Source organism: Lineus longissimus, chromosome 6 (assembly GCF_910592395.1).
Source record: "Lineus longissimus chromosome 6, tnLinLong1.2, whole genome shotgun sequence".
NCBI classification, from domain to species: Eukaryota; Metazoa; Nemertea; class Pilidiophora; order Heteronemertea; family Lineidae; genus Lineus; species Lineus longissimus.
This window is the reverse complement of record NC_088313.1, coordinates 20,183,461-20,199,565: the sequence shown is the minus strand read 5'-3', so window position 1 is coordinate 20,199,565 and position 16,105 is coordinate 20,183,461. Positions and strand designations below refer to the sequence as shown.

Here is a 16,105-nt window from a genome sequence, read left to right as displayed (position 1 = left end):
GACACCTCCATTACCATATACAGTGTGAAATAGAACGATCGACGTGTATGCATAGGTCCTATATAATAGACCGATAAGAGGGATTATATATACCGGTAGGTGACCCAAATAAAATTTTGTACAACATTAACAAACTAGGAACTTTGATATCATTTCAAATCAAAATTAATGCACGAGAGAATGAAATGAGCGCGGATTGTGAAATATCAGTTGCGATCCCGGGCCAAGACCCCAAATGGCCGCCATTCCGACCTGGCACTCCACGCTACGATCAGGTAGGCCCGCTATTAATCTCAATCAAGCCGGCAATATCTTTACTGCACGCGCTTGCGAAGACCTGCATGTGATGCACGCATCCCCGAAAGGGTTTTCTTGCACGCTAGAAGTTTTCCAGGAACGGATCTTAGTGGGACTAGGTCCGCCTGTATCCAAGAAAACCTCTAAGTGAAAATAACATATCTGCATGCCTCATGTACCTTTCTTCCGTTTAGACCACATTCTATGGACGACTGAGGCATTTCATCGACGTCACAGACCCGACCACACTCTTCACCTCTCAGGTCAGTTCACATTTACAGCTCTTTTCATCAGTTTTAATACATCTTTTGCAACGTACGGCTGTCACTGCAATATTCTGGATTTCCTGTTTTTGACACAAACAGCTTTAACAAGGCTTCGAGAAGTGACACGCGGTTCCATAGTTATTATGAAGGCAACCTCCAAAACCCACACTTATAAGCCCACTAGCGACATCCATCAGCCCTCTTCAATTTCCCTCGAACGCCCGTCAGCTGTGGTTACTCCGCTTACTACATGTATTTGACAGATTCTGATATCCTTCTTTATAAATTTACAGGCAAAGTTAGACAAATCCCTCAAATTAATCGACGACTTCAAGCAAGGTACCTTGGACTCGAGCGTCACAAACGAAGAGCTATGGCGGGCGCAGAAGATCAAGACAGCTATGATACACCCCGATACGGGCAAGAAGATATTCATAGCATTCAGGATGTCTGGCTATGCTTGGTTCGGTTCACCCATTGTAAGTTTTTGGTCAAGATCGTTTTGTTCCATGATTTTGCTCCGAGATTCAGTTTTGTCAGCCTCAGTCGCAATATAGCTCAGCAGACGCAAAATATAGGGGGTTCGGAGGACCACGGTTAATATGCTCATTATTGCTTGATCTGGGTTTTTCTTCCAGGCCACAGCCATACTCGTACCTGGTCTCACACTGCCACAAACAGTATTTTGGCAGTGGATGAACCAAACCAAGAATGCGTGCGTGAACTTTGCAAATAGGAACGCATCAAAGGTAAGAGTTACCCATCAATAATTTATCCGTATGGCCAGATTTTAGATTGTTGACTGTGACACACACTCATCACTTTATTCGCTTCTCCCAGTCTTCAGATCGAGTGTCGCAGAGTGGTAAATTGTCCCCACTGGAAAATATTATTGTTCTTTCATATCGTATGGTGACCACTTAATGGTTCTCTTGAGACCTAAGACCTCCAATAGCTCAGAGATTAAAAGTGTATTGTTTTGGGACACTCTATCCGCGGATATTTAAAAATAGTACACCGACTGTCGGAAGATGTCTTTTTTGACGCCCAGACGGTCAGAACCATCGGTGTTCGAAACTGTTGAGTCATTCTTTACTAATTTGAGGACCTCATGATCTTTCAGCCCACACCGATGAAGCGGTTCCTCCTTGGGTACACGGGCGCGATCACCACCTCCTGTTCAATAGCGGTAAGGGCTGAATATATCAACCGAACGAAAGATGGCTGTGACTTTTGTTAGCCATCAGGATAGGCAACTTCAAGCTTTTTTTCAGGGTTCTTGATCCGCGATTCAGCAAGTTCGTTGTTGGCTGACATGTTCTGCGGTCTGCGTATCATCAGAGCCCACCAATCTTCGCTTCAGACTTGATCTCTAATGAAATAGAGAGAATACTGACTAATCGACACCACCCTGACCAATATTTGTATTTGTATGACACCTTTCCCCTTCGTTCCAGGTTGGGCTGACAGTGCTGATCCGACGGGCCAACAGTTGGAGTTATGCCAAGAAGATGTTGGTGCAGAAATTCGTGCCATTCCCTGCAGTCAGTAAGTGTTCATGCCACATCCCCCCCCCCTTGTATCATATGTATCGAAGATGTCTCTCGACGACTTAATTCAGTCTAGTGAGATACATGTACTGTTAAAAGCATGCCGGAATTTGGTGTCCAACCTCTCTTAACCTCTTTAATTCTCCTTTTCCAGCCTGTGCAAGTGTTTGCAATGTCCTTTTAATGAGAAATAACGAACTATTCGAAGGTGTTGCAGTGTTTAAAAAGAATGGAGAAGTCATCGGTGTTTCAAAGAAGGCTGCCAGACAAGGCTTAGAAAAGACTGCCATCAGCCGAGCTGTCCTTGCTGCACCGGTTTTACTTGTACCTCCTATAGGAATGGCTCTTCTAGAAAAGTAAGGTCCCCTTCTCAGAAAGAACACTATACACGTATCTCCAAACTAGTGGCGATGTACTATGTTCGAACGCTTTCCTCACGTCCGCTTCTATATCTCTTACCCACAGCGTAAGAGTGCACGTTTAAAGGGGCACTTCGCGTTGGTTGTGCTGTTTGTGACGACAATGACAGGTGGCGCCATGACATAACTTAGTGTTTATTTCTGCCGTATGTATCGTGATTGATAATGGTGTAAGAAATAAACCCGAAAAGAATCTGTCCCGGGACGAAGTACCTAGTCACCAGCTGCTATGTTATGCCTTTTTCATTCAGGACGTCCTTGCTCAAGCGGCGGCCGCGGTTCCATCTTGCCTTCAACGCCTTCTTCGTAACCTTCGCATTTGCTGCAGCATTACCGGTATCCCTGGCGCTATTTCCACAAATATCCAAGGTAAAGTTACTTTTTAACCATCAACTCCCTCCCCCCTTCCGTGTCAGTTGGACCTATCAGAGATGAGTGACAGTCCGGCCTAGCTGAGACAACCAGCAGACAGACACGTTAGACAGCATGGTAGATTCACTACAAAAGCGGGGACGGAAATCTCACAAGAAAAGTTGTCCACGATGTCTCGTGTATAATTCTCTTTTATTTGCAACTTGGTTTGAATCACCATACCAACGCTCAGCGCCGAGATATGAGAGCAAATAAACAGGACAATTCGTCAGGACACAACTCGCTCACAACAGCCATCTGTCCCTCAACGGTGTAACTAAACGTCTCAAACATTGTCTCCACCGACTAAGTGTCTGCTTTTTTCAGATTCATAGAAGTTCGCTCGAACAAGAAATCCAGCAATCTGCTGGTGATGAGGAAGTTCTATATTTCAACAAGGGGCTCTAGTGCAATTATTTCTCATGAATCAAAGGCCAACTTACGGTAGCTGGGAAAGACCACTCATAAGGGCCGTTTAGACGACAGGCGAAAAGACCGCATTCGGATCGAATCTGGATGAATCCGGATTAAAACCACCCAAGGCGATGGTACCTTTTTAGTCCGGATGCAACCACATTGATCCGGATCTTTTTGCGTTTACACGACGAAAAATTAATCCGGATTCGGGACGCATCCGGATTTTTTCGCGTCGTCTAAACGGCCCTTATAGAATCATTTTTCAGCTCACCGGTAGTGGATGACGAATCCGAGCCTCTTATTTCTTTATGACCTTGCTTGAGTAAATTATACAATGTATAGTTATTAAGATGGTGTCTGTATCCGTATTACTAATATTTTTACCTCAGTGCTCATCTTTAGTCTGTGATTGTTGTTAAAAGATTTGTGTCAAAATAAATTGATCGTATTTTTATAGACAAAATTTGAAGTTGACTCTTACATGTTTTTCACTGAGCCATGCTCATTGTACGTTCGCTGGTACTGAGATATATTCAGGGTTGTTCAGTGATACTACGCTTCTTAAAGGCATCATGGTAGCTGAAGGAGGCTTGTGCATCATCCTTGAGCTGTTTTGCATCAATATCGGGTACGGTGAGACCGTCGGCCTCCGTGTAGATCTTTAGAGACTCGGTGTATGTATCCTGTGAATGTATTAGTGTCTTTTTCTCTCAAGGAGCTGCATTGGACACTGTGAGGTGTCACATCCTTCGAACTAAAGGGACACAGCTCATGTGCCCTTATCAAACAGCACTTCAGGTTAGTTCATAGCTCAGTTAGTTGTCTCATATCAGGCACCTACCAAGAAGTACTAGAGTAGTGTTTGAGGAGATGATATGAATAAGCACCAGCAAATGCTTTGTCTTCAAATGGCGATTGCGGTTTACCAGTTACTCTAAGCACGGGTTACTCTGGGCAGAGATGGAGTGTCAGTGTCTCTCGTACAGCGGACTGTCTGCAGGATGTCTCATCCAATACTAAAGAGACAGGGCTTTTGGTACCTCTGTAGGGATAACCATACATCGTAAGGATAGGATACAACACAAGTTTGAATGTCCTGGAATAATTCGCGTCTCTTTACGAGACTAAATCGGACGCTCTGTAATGTCACATCCTTCGAACTCCAGGGACACATAGATACACACATTGAGCGCCAGTTATTTTCCATTAGTAGTGGAGAAATGGGACTTTGTCAGTAAAATTTTTTTATCTAGGCAGATTTCGCAAGCCCTCACGAGCGAAGATGTATGAAAGATGGTCTGTGGTGTCATGAAATCCTGCTTAAGTTCAGTTACGCGATATTCGTAAATCGGCTCAATCATTGATACCATGATGACTATACAGATATAGGAAACCAGACAGAGCTCTTCAGAACTGTCGTCATACATAGACGTTGGTCACCGCAAGGCTTGGAAAAACTGTCTCTTCTTCTCGATCGTCAACTGCTTACATACAAGTTGGCTATCTCATTCTGGATTGAAACGGGATGCAAGTTAAGTTACGGTACAGACTCTGGGCTATTTCGTCCCTGCCCGCAGGCGTGAGGTATTTTGGTGAGGAAGGTGTCGTTTGGCAAGTGCATAAATCTAATTTTTCGAGTGTCCCCCACGCTGAGAGACCGAAGGACAAGAGACAAAGCCTGATGATATGGCAACTTTTATTGGGAAAGTATATAATATAAACTACAAAACTTAAAATTAGTGGCCGGCATGCGGAATCAGAAAAGGCTGACCGTAAATTGTTGCACGTGAAGATAGTGTAGTGTGTTAATCGAACTTGTTGGGAGTGATCCGCACACTTATTGACCGAAGGACAAGAGACGAATGTTATGGACAACATTTATTTGGCAAGTACATACATATGAATAATGCAATACTTGGAATACCATAACACAACGTTGATACTACTGACACCGCTTGAGCCGCTTGAGCAAGCGTGTCAAGGGATCAGATGTTGGGTCAGTGCGCATGCAGGGTATGGGATAGAGGGTGGTGCACTGTGAGTGTCGATAAGGATGGGGGGGGGGGGGGGGGAGGCAAAGGCAAATGACAATAGCATAATAACAATTGAACAATGTACAAGTCGTAAGTAACCGTGACCGCTTTCAGGGTGGCAAGAACTGATTGCTGACCAAAACAATGACATTCTGTTAACACCAATGGAGCATTCTCTTGTACTGTATTTTAGTCCAAAACCGCCCAATCAAAATGGTGCAGAGACTCGATTGACGTTTATTGTCTTCAAGAGGAAATTGATCTCAAAACTGATATGGGCCTATAGTATAAATAATATCCTACCTAAAATATAGGCCTTTTGTTAAATTAGGCCTGCCTTAAGAAAAAAGAAAGAAAACCTACAACCAATTCCTCTTGAAAACAAATATGTCAATAAGGCTCAACCATGCATCATTCGAGTAAAACAATGTTGAAACACATTTTTGCTGTGATCAAGAAATAGCTCCATTGAGGCAATGTTGCACCTCATGTGCTGTGAAATAGCTCAGATACGGTAAATGGATTGCCACATTGAAAACGGAACAAGAAATAGCAATATTCTCGATCAGCGAGTACATACATGAAGTGCTATTGATTTCAGGAATAAGCACATATTTTGCAAGGTTCACTTTTAACAAAGAGTAACAATGTTTGATGTTTAATTTTCAGGGTCGAAAACAGGCGAGTGTCAACCCATTCTGAGAAAACAGCATGAATTACAACAAGAAAAAGGGTAAATTCCGTTGGGAACTGCTGTTCCCTAATCATGGCTCTTGACTACTGGCCTGGAATAGAAAGGGAAGATTTGGATACCAAGAAACATTGAAATATACAATTTAAGAAATTGAAGTATTTGAGCATTTTTCAGGAAGTTTTTTTTTTAAATCTTCTATAATTGTAGCATATCAGTAATATGTCTATACAAATGTTTATGTCTGTGACAGCCTCATTGGCACTACTATGATGAATAAATTAAATTGAACTGTCAGGCAATGGTGATCAACCTGCCTCGGGTTTGTCCCAATATCAGTCACATGATGACTGACATGAAGCCTCATTTCATCAACTGTAGCCAGCTTATCGAATTTTATCTCATTTACCTCAATCTGGCATCCTGAATATTTATCTCTCCGAAGCGGCCTCGGTCGCGTTGGCTCGATTCTTGGGACGGGACAGCGAAACCACACGAGATGGAGCAATTCACCTGAAAAAATTGGAGACAATTCGAATGCTGCTTCAGTGAACAATGGGCGATCTGTTCAGGAGACGTCTTTCAAATCGCCCATTGTTTCATAAACGAGAGCTGGACAGACAGTTCCAGCTACTCTTTGCATATTTCCTTCTTCCAATGCATACATCGCGTTTTGTCTGGACCACACTTGCATAGCTATTTACTTTAAGGTCACGCGCAGGTCTTATTGGTAATTGCTGGGGTGAAACTTGCTACTGCGGGACAGACTTACATGTCCACAAAACGCAATGTCACTGCTGGACTGATTTACAAGTCCACAAAACGCAGAATCGGACATGGACACCATTACCCCAGCAAGAACCCAATGCTACCCCACAAAATAGGGCCGTTTATAATGTTTAAGACATGTTTATACAATAACAATGCTGAAGCTATTGCCTGCAGTGACCTTGCTAATGATTTTTATGTGGGAGGGGCCAGGGACCGTGACTATTGATAAAGTCCTCACGATATTATATTCGTCAACAATGGGGCACAGACTTTCAGATATTTTCGTGACTGACCTATATTACCAGTACAGTCCAATATATATTTCTATTTTTTTGACTGACCTCTATTACCAGTACAGTCCAATATCATTCTATTCTTCGTGACTGACCTATATTACCAGTACAGTCCAATATAAATTTCATTTTTCGTGACTGACCTATATTACCAGTACAGTCCAATATATATTTCATTTTTCGTGACTGACCTATATTACCAGTACAGTCCAATATATATTCTATTCTTCGTGACTGACCTATATTACCAGTACAGTCCAATATATGTTTTATTTTTCGTGACTGACCTATATTACCAGTACAGTCCAAAGATACTATTTAGTCTGTATATTATTCTAGGGCTGGGGTGGGGGATGGGGAAATTCTCCAGTGACAAACTTTTTGATTGTCATTCTGGTAAAAAAAAAACACGTCCAAAGAGGAAATTTATTCTCATAACTTTTTACAATGCTCGAAAAAAACTTTTAAAATGTTCATCTGGCGAGTCGCCAGATGTACCGACTATACCTGTGGATCTTAATATATATATCATCATTGAAATCCTCAGAGAAATTAAACCAAGACAAAAAGGGTTCCATGCCCTTGGTTTCCATGTACCGCGAACGATGCTAACGATAGGATTTAGCTGACAGGATTTGGCCACATGAACCCCTCCAGTCCAAAGACGCGGGGGTCGTCAGATCAATTTGAAACCGCCATGGACATCACTTCTTCCCCCTCACAAGTCGGTCGCGATGACCTCCATGTGCAAACCATTTTGGCTGTGGATGCCCTGGTAACCCATGTCGCCTAACCAGACATAGCGCGCTGCCTGACTAGAAGTTACCGCCTCTGAGACCCAGGGTTGAGACACCGGGGTCTGCCCCTAGCTGACAGGTGGCTGGAGATCCATATCATAGAGCGTACCAACCGGGTATAACCGGCTGGACTGGTACACCCTATCAGGCTCAGACTCCCCAACGGAGTCTATTGAGCGCAGCCGCAGCGCCAGTTAATATGGATGGATTTACGTCGTCAAATAACTGTCGACCTGATGAGCATTCGTTCACGGCACACAGAGTTTATCGGGGTTGGGGGCGAAGAGACAAGACCAGGAACTCCTATGGGGTCGCGGGCGCAATGCAACCCGAGGAACGAGATGCACCCAAAGTACAAACTCGAAAATAACTGGCTCATCCTTCGCCATAGGTGTCAAGTATGTACCACTTATACAGACAGGCGTCATTAACGTTGGGTAACACTTCACAAGGAGCAATACCAAGCATTTTTAAGACCTCATATTTAGCGAAAAGGTGTGACAATAATGATAATATATCAGATCCAATACCAGTCCCTTGACCAAACCCAACCATTTCTTAAAAGTTCAAGGGACGTCGGGGCTTCTGAAAGAAAAAGTATTGGCCATGACAGCTACGGTAGATAGATCGAAGTGACAGATGGGATAACTCTCTATCTGAAAAGGGCGGGTAGCGAATTTTTTTTCCTGAACCTTTGGGGCACTATAGTGTACATTTGTAAAGGGACTTTCAGCCAATCAGATTTCGACAAATACATGACGTCAGAAGTCTTAGAAACTTTAGAGCAGTTGGTAGAGCGCTCGTCAGAAATGGCAGAATACGATGTTCGATCCAAAGGTCGCGAGTTCGAATACGGTCATGGACAACATTTTTCTTTTTTCTTTTTTATTCTTTTATTTTATTTTTATAACGCGTTTCTTTTCCCTTGTTATTTAGATTTTAGATATTTGAGTTATTTTGCTGCCTGCAACATATCTACAGAAAGGATAATAACAATAGCCCATCTCCAAGATTCAAGGGATAGAAAGGTTCAGGAAAAACAATCCGCGGGCGGTTAAGCAGGCGTATACAGTTAGATATTAAAATGGTAACAAAATGGCCGAAATTTATCTTCGCACACCATCTTTATACTTGTATAGGGGCCATAGGTAAAACTCAATGGTGACCACATTATAACTGCTCCCTAAAGAAATTTTACGTAGCCTAAGTATTTTGTTTGCTGCTGGTTTGCTGCAGCTTTCACGGCTTCCTACGACGGCACAAGGATATCTTTGAAAGCCACCACGTGACTGCAGGGCCAATGCATTGGTGTCATTATTCACATTTATCATCTTCGTGACCACGCCAAAACATACGTAAAGCTGACATGCATGCATAAAAACCCAAACGACCAAGTTAGAAAACACAAACGCCCGACCACCAAACGACCAACTACACTTGAAACATGATAGACACCCAGCGACAGGTCTCATTTGACTGCACAAACACAAGTTCATTGACGAGACAGGTCACAAAGAAATAAAAAAATAAAAAATATTCCTCGAGCGGGTTCGAACTCGGAACCCTCGCCACTTCATCCTTTCCGTCTTTTCTAATTTGGCCGTTAGGGTTTTTATGCATGCATGTCAGCTTTAAAGGGACAACCTGGGCTTGAGATTTCCCTGGCCAAGAGGATAATACCTCTGCTTGTCACCATGCGCCGCCACTTATCTCAAATAACGATGTTCGCCAGTGTGCGAGGCAGTTTTGGACATGACCTGTGAAATTCAGGCAGGCCTAAGGTTACACCAAGGTTTGTGCACGGTTTATTGCAGTTCAATGATGTATTTCAATTTTCCTGTTTGGACTGAGAAGTCACGGTTCTACTGGAAGCCATTTTTGTAGGAAAAACCACCATATCTCATGCCACAGTTGTCCGTTTAATACCACTGAGTACAAGAGGGGGTAGGCCTATCACTAAACCATGGTCATTTCATAACACAAGCCTGGGAACAACTGGCAGGGTTTATCAAAGCTCTGGGGTGCCGATCTCCGATTGATCCTCGATCGTTGCACACATGGCAACACAGAGATCAAATGAGACGATTGGTAATTTCTGCCATGTCTTCATGTTAATGTCTCTGAACTACTTCGATTGTATGCCTTATCTTTCTGATCCGGTCAAGGTCCTCATCATACATATCACATGTCACAGTATCAAGGGCTGATTGGTTCAGAGATAGAATGTATTATGAGCACGTGACATATTGCGCCAAGCAGGTGGCGTGTGACGTCATAAAACATGGCAGACATGACCGATCGTCTCATTTTCTTGCTGCCAGAACGATATAGTACCATATATAGGGTATGGGCTAACAGTGTCCTCTTTCAAAGGTCAGCTGAGCCAATTGTGGAAATATTCAGAACAGCAGTGGCGGATTTAGGGGTCCCGCATGAGTCATCCCTCTTTGAATTTTCAGGGCACCTCTCCTCAAGAACCCTCCTCCCTCATTTTCAGGATTGCACCTTTGGCTCTATCATGAATTTTCGTTGGTAGGACAGCCCCCCCCCCCCGCTTCTTTCCCGAATTTCTGGATCCGCCACTGCTGCAGAGATGAGACATTTCAAAAGAATACATGTATGTGTGATCAAGGAAGTTTCGATTGAGAAAAATAACTCACCATGGTGGTATTCACGTCGTATCTTGTGGTAAACCGGTTGGGCAGCATTGGGTGTTGTAGACAGGACAACGTGTCTGGCGTCTGCAAGAAATGAAAATGAAAATGAAAAGATAAGATAATATTGTACACTGTATCAAACAATAGTCGCAAAATTTGGGGAGAAAAAGTTGTGGAGAAATCAGGCTGAACTTACCAATGTTGAACCAGTGCTTCGACTTGGCGTCGACACAACTGAACGCTCGTGTTCCCAAAACCGGTCTGTCATACCAGCAGCACAGCCAAATTCAACTGTATTGAGTATTGTATTGAGTACATTACGTCAGAGAGGTTACCAAACCACTCCTCTATTCAAATTGTCAATCAAATTCATTGACCCATACACGAAAATGCTCACGACTTAAAGCTGATTCGTCATATACTGAGGTCTCGGTCGGATGAACAGGAGTCGGACAACAAGTGACATAACTTGGCTTGTGGTATTTTTAAACGAGTCTGCGTGACATAACATGATTGTTGAAATTTATAGCCAGCAGTATTCACACATGGCAAATTTTTAAAGAAGTTTTTCATCAAAATGACGAACCACAGGACTCAAATGTTTTGGGTGATAGCATAGTCAGCGGAGCGCTATCCAAGAGCGCTATGACTATGAGAGGCTTCTGAAAAATATCTATGCTGTGGCCACACTCAAAAATTGGGGGGGGGGGGGGGGGAAATTCCCCAAAAAAATACAAAACTTCATCATTTTCTCCTATTCTATTTCTCTTATTTCAGCTCACGACCGCAAAGCATAAAAAAACGCCTTCCTGCTCGTGAGTCGCCTGTATAGCGCCTGTATAGCACAAATAGCAGACGACGACCACATCAATCTTGTGCTCACAGTGAGTGACTAACGGATTCCCGGGCTCACTGTCTGGGGGGGGGGAGGGGGGAGGGGGGGGTAGAATCATTTATAAAAACAACGAATGATACTGGTCCAGTCACGGGGTTGGATGAATTAATGCAAAACAAGTCATCTCTGTCAGTCTGTGGGCAGAGTGTCGAAGGGGACTATGTTGGACGACGATAACAACAATCGATGTTCATTTGTTTGCCAATCGCGTTGCATTGTGGGATGTGTCATTAATGGAATTTCATGTCTTTTGTAATTTTTCGAGATGACAAATGCAGAATTTCCCCCTTTTAAACTTGGTGCTCCTCGATTTGATCAGGTAGTTTGGTCGTTTATAGCATGCACTGTCTTAGACTTTTAATCTGCATTGATGTCATTCATTACTTTGTCATGGAGCAGTGTTTAAAATCTTGGGTCTGGTTTATCCATTTATTCCAAGCTGAGCTGTCTGCAGGCCATGTATTCCGGCCTTCATCGCTAAGATTTGTTGTATTCATGATGTAGTGATATCATTCCTTTCAGTCCTCATTTGGTGGCCGTCTTCGACACTTTCTTGACATCACTGATCCAAGGACATTATTCACATCGAATGTGAGCACTATATCAGCCTTGCTAACTACTATCTTCTTGCTAACTACTGTCTACCTGACCACCATTACATATTAAGTTTAATCGGCGTAGGCTACCTCATTATTTATATTAGAAGAATGGGTGTTAGTAATGTGATGTTATATATGTGGACTTACATACATGTGCCTCAACAGATATACATATATAATAAGGCCTTATACAAGACCAGCAAATTGACCTGCTGGTTGAAGGATAGGCTAACTGTTTTTAAATTGTTCAACTATCATCTTTTCTAGGCCACATTAGAAGAATCCATCAAACTCATTGATGATTTTAAAAATGGCCTACTGGACCGAGGCGTTACTGATGAAAGGCTATGGAAGGCACAGAAGATAAAGCAAGCCATTATACATCCAGATACGGGAGAGAAAATATGGATGCCATTCCGGATGTCCGGGTTTGTGGCATTTGGATCTCCCATTGTAAGTGATTACTGAGTTGAACTGAAAAATATTCTGCGAAGTTTATTCTATTCAATACAAATTGATATGTTGAGGACAAAGTCACAACCAGCGCTTTACACTTGTTAAAATCATGAAGAATGAATTCAAGCTGAACTCTATTACTCTATTCTTAAATGCATGTTACACTTAGGCTATTTTTAAAACAGTCCTTGTAGTAGTGTATGTAGTTATAGCAGATTAGGCAATAATCCTTTACCATTGGAAATGAAAGTACAATTGATCTCTTCGTTGTGACTAATTCTGTTGATGTACTCGTGGAGGTACTACGAAACTTCCTTGATGTACTATAGGCCTTGGTTGATTACTGGGTGGGAAGCGTGCGACGCCTGAGAAAATTATATTGCACAGTTCTTATTTTGAATACTTTAATTGTGAACATGCAGTCTCCCCTCAGTGAAAAGGTTGAGATCACAACTTAAGAACATAACATTGAATGTTTCGTCTTATCGAAAATTTCAGGTTGTTGGTTTGTTGCTACCAAATCTCACTCTCCCTGCGACGGTATTCTGGCAATGGTTGAATCAAACGCATAATGCCTGTGTAAACTATTCCAATAGGAATGCTTCAAAGGTAAAAAATAATGAGAGTTGTGTGAAGTTGAATTCCTGAATAGATGGAGTGACCTGCTGATGTCATCTGACTACCAATGACATCACAGCATAGTTGAGACAATGTAATTGTTAGATTAGAACAACAATATCTCCATGTGAACACTGAGTTATGATGCCTTGTCATTCTCCTGGTCAAACCTGTTGAATCTGTTCATCACATACCCTCTTGTCAACCACTTGGCAGATTCCTCAAATGATGACAATGTCCTGACTAAAACCTGCCAGAAATGATACAGTCTAGTAGCAGTTTTGAGTAGACAAGTGTACTTCTCCATATAGGAATTCTATAAAACAACTACAACTAGTCCCTTGTTTATGCTTTCAGCCCACTCCTATGAAGAGATTTGTGCTGGGATACACTGGTGCCGTTACTACTGCCTGCACTATAGCGGTTCGTGAAAGTTTGTAAATACATATAACAGAAAAGATGAACAAACATGATGACAGCCAGTATATAAAGGCCTGTAAGGACAATCATAAGAGTATGCCAGTGGCTACTACACAGCCTGGCAGACCGGTTGGATGTTTAGACCAATAATTGATAATGTCCTCTTAGACTTGGGTTGTTACTTGTGAGGTAAGATTTCTATGGGACATTCATGAGTGTCCCAGACAGTCTACACAGATAATTTAACCTTTATTATCTCTTTCCATCCCATGAATCAGGTTGGTCTTACCCTACTTATAAGACGTGCCAACAATCTAAGCGCTGCCAAGAAAATGCTCATCCAGAAGTTTGTACCATTTCCTGCCGTAGGTATGTCACATCCAGCAAGCTGCCTCATAGCAAGATGTTTGCACTTGAATCGAAATGTGAGACTACTATATAGAGTCCCCAATAGAGATGGTGTACTGATAACAGAGGTGTATGTTTAGAGAGGTTCCATTACACCTCGCCAATATCTTTGGATGGTTTTTAGACATGTGACTTTTCTCCTTAAAGAATTTGTGCTTTGATCTTGGTTGTGACAGATTGAATGATGGCATTGAATAGTTTGTTCTTTAATTTACCAATACATCATGCTAATACGCAAAGTTTGATTAATTTGTTTCTTTTGTTTCAGCCTCAGCTAGTGTCTGTAATGTACTCCTGATGAGGAATAGTGAATTAATAGAAGGGATCACTGTCTTTGACAAAGACAGAAAAGAAATCGGTTCTTCCAAAGTTGCCGCGAAAAAAGTAAGCTTTCCGAATTTGAATAGTCATGAATAGCCAACAATTCTAGTAATAAATGTGTTATAATTAGTCTCTTGAAAATATGTTTTTATTCACAGTAAATGCATTATCAATGATCTCTAGACACTGCCTTACGATTATGAATGGTCTCTTGAAAACACATTACAATGATTATATTCCTTTCCTTGCAGGCATTGAAAGAGACTGCTGTAACTCGAGCTGTCCTTCCTGCTCCCATTCTGCTGATACCCCCTGGTGCTATGGCTCTGTTGGAAAAGACATCATTTCTCAAGCGGAAGCCAAGATTTCATCTGCCTATCAACGCTACTGTAACGACGCTATCATTTGCTTTAGCTCTACCTGTAGCTATAGCATTATTTCCTCAAATATCCCAGGTATGGCTCCATCAAAACTACATTTGCTGTATTTCAGTTATGTGTCAGTTAAAGGCCATAACTCAAGGTTTTTTGCCATTTTCTGCTGTAAGACGATTTCAAAAGTGTACCTAACACTTTATACAATACAGAAAACCAAATGCAATTAGCTCCATCCATTTTGAAGATATAGCCAATTATGTGTTTGACAACTTGATTAGTGCAGATATAATCACAAATCTCGGGATGTCAATTGTCATTTGGGCTTCAAGAAAAGGCAATGAGTTAGACCAAAAGAGGTCACTTTTGCGCAGTGCAGTTTTGGAAACTGCTTTCTGAGTGCTGTTGGGAGTGGGTAGTTTACTTACTTGATCGAATTGTAATTCTCATGAATTTCTGTTTCATTTTCCAGATTCATAGAGATGACTTGGAGCCAGAATTACAAGAGGCAACTGAAGACGCAACACTCTTCTACAACAAGGGTCTATGATGAATCCCCTGCCTGATATTGCTGATATCATGCTCAAATCGCAATATTATTTTACAAAGTGTCCTTCAAACAGTAGTAGTGATGATATGACTCCATTATTTCGGATATTTTGAGATATATGATTGATGATTTACCTAACTTAGATATACAGATATATGATTATTATAGTCGCGATGTGTTAAATCTTTGCTTATTTCTATTTTGTGAAGTGTAAAAGTGCTAATTTATGTTTAAGAGTACTTATTAATTGTAATACTGACTAATGTGGTGGACTGCTAAAACTTTTCAATGTATTTTATATGCATTTTCATGGGATGACATCAGGGTTATCTGTCAACCAGCTATGCAGTCATCAATAATGTAGCTCTTCACGTCTCGACAGATATTTTTCAAGTCGATGGCAATCCACCTTTTCAGAATACTTTTATGATTCAAACTTATTTTGTCTTCGTCTCCTTCTTTTGCACTTGAGAAAATCAATAACTGCCATGACATGTTCAGTCTGGTTGTGACTGTCTCATGTCTCTCACAGTGACGCCAACACGATGGGACATCCATATCCCATTCGTTTTGGCTGTGACTGATTCATCTCTCCGCACCTTGTCGGCAACAAAGTAGAACAAGGCAAAAACAGTCTGGTTGTGACTGTCTCATGTCTCTCACAGTGTCGCCAACACGATGGGACATCCAGATCCCATTCGTTTTGGCTGTGACTGATTCATCTCTCCGCACCTTGTCGGCAACAAAGTGGAACAAGGCAAAAACAGTCTGGTTGTGACTGCCTCTTGTCTCTTGCACTGTTCCGAAAACGATGGGACATCCAAATCCCATTCGTTTTGGCTGTGACTGATTCATCTCTCCG

At 42.0% G+C, this 16,105-nt stretch overlaps 2 protein-coding genes across 3 annotated transcripts; both read left to right on the top strand.

Moving 5' to 3' along the window:
• Positions 1–109: 109 nt before the first annotated feature.
• On the top strand, positions 110–3,803 carry LOC135489866 (sideroflexin-5-like). Its single transcript, XM_064775467.1, has 9 exons — positions 110–275; positions 492–560; positions 857–1,042; positions 1,202–1,312; positions 1,687–1,752; positions 2,021–2,111; positions 2,268–2,469; positions 2,784–2,901; positions 3,271–3,803. Exons 1-9 carry the CDS (start codon positions 186–188, stop codon positions 3,349–3,351), a joined length of 1,014 nt encoding a protein of 337 aa, XP_064631537.1. The 5' UTR covers positions 110–185; the 3' UTR covers positions 3,352–3,803.
• A 7,637-nt stretch (positions 3,804–11,440) lies between these two features.
• Positions 11,441–15,672, top strand: LOC135489219 (sideroflexin-5-like). Of its 2 annotated transcripts, none has more exons than XM_064774467.1 (9): positions 11,441–11,486; positions 12,020–12,088; positions 12,364–12,549; positions 13,051–13,161; positions 13,528–13,593; positions 13,869–13,959; positions 14,267–14,382; positions 14,571–14,774; positions 15,166–15,672. In XM_064774467.1, exons 3-9 carry the CDS (start codon positions 12,505–12,507, stop codon positions 15,241–15,243), a joined length of 711 nt encoding a protein of 236 aa, XP_064630537.1. In that variant the 5' UTR covers positions 11,441–11,486; positions 12,020–12,088; positions 12,364–12,504; the 3' UTR covers positions 15,244–15,672. The 2 variants fall into 2 exon arrangements, with proteins under 2 accessions (XP_064630537.1, XP_064630536.1); XM_064774466.1 differs by lacking the exon at positions 11,441–11,486 and adding an exon at positions 11,723–11,816.
• The last annotated feature ends 433 nt before the right edge of the window (positions 15,673–16,105 follow it).

Excerpts from the sequence above, each read along its gene's own strand:
- LOC135489866 (XM_064775467.1), top strand. The coding sequence starts at position 186 with ATGAGCGCGGATTGTGAAATATCAGTTGCGATCCCGGGCCAAGACCCC. Across the intron at positions 1,753-2,020 it reads CCACCTCCTGTTCAATAGCG|GTTGGGCTGACAGTGCTGAT; the intron begins GTAAGGGCTGAA and ends CCTTCGTTCCAG. Across the intron at positions 2,902-3,270 it reads TATTTCCACAAATATCCAAG|ATTCATAGAAGTTCGCTCGA; the intron begins GTAAAGTTACTT and ends TGCTTTTTTCAG.
- LOC135489219 (XM_064774466.1), top strand. The coding sequence starts at position 11,763 with ATGACAAATGCAGAATTTCCCCCTTTTAAACTTGGTGCTCCTCGATTT. Across the intron at positions 11,817-12,019 it reads GTGCTCCTCGATTTGATCAG|TCCTCATTTGGTGGCCGTCT; the intron begins GTAGTTTGGTCG and ends CATTCCTTTCAG. Across the intron at positions 13,960-14,266 it reads TGTACCATTTCCTGCCGTAG|CCTCAGCTAGTGTCTGTAAT; the intron begins GTATGTCACATC and ends CTTTTGTTTCAG.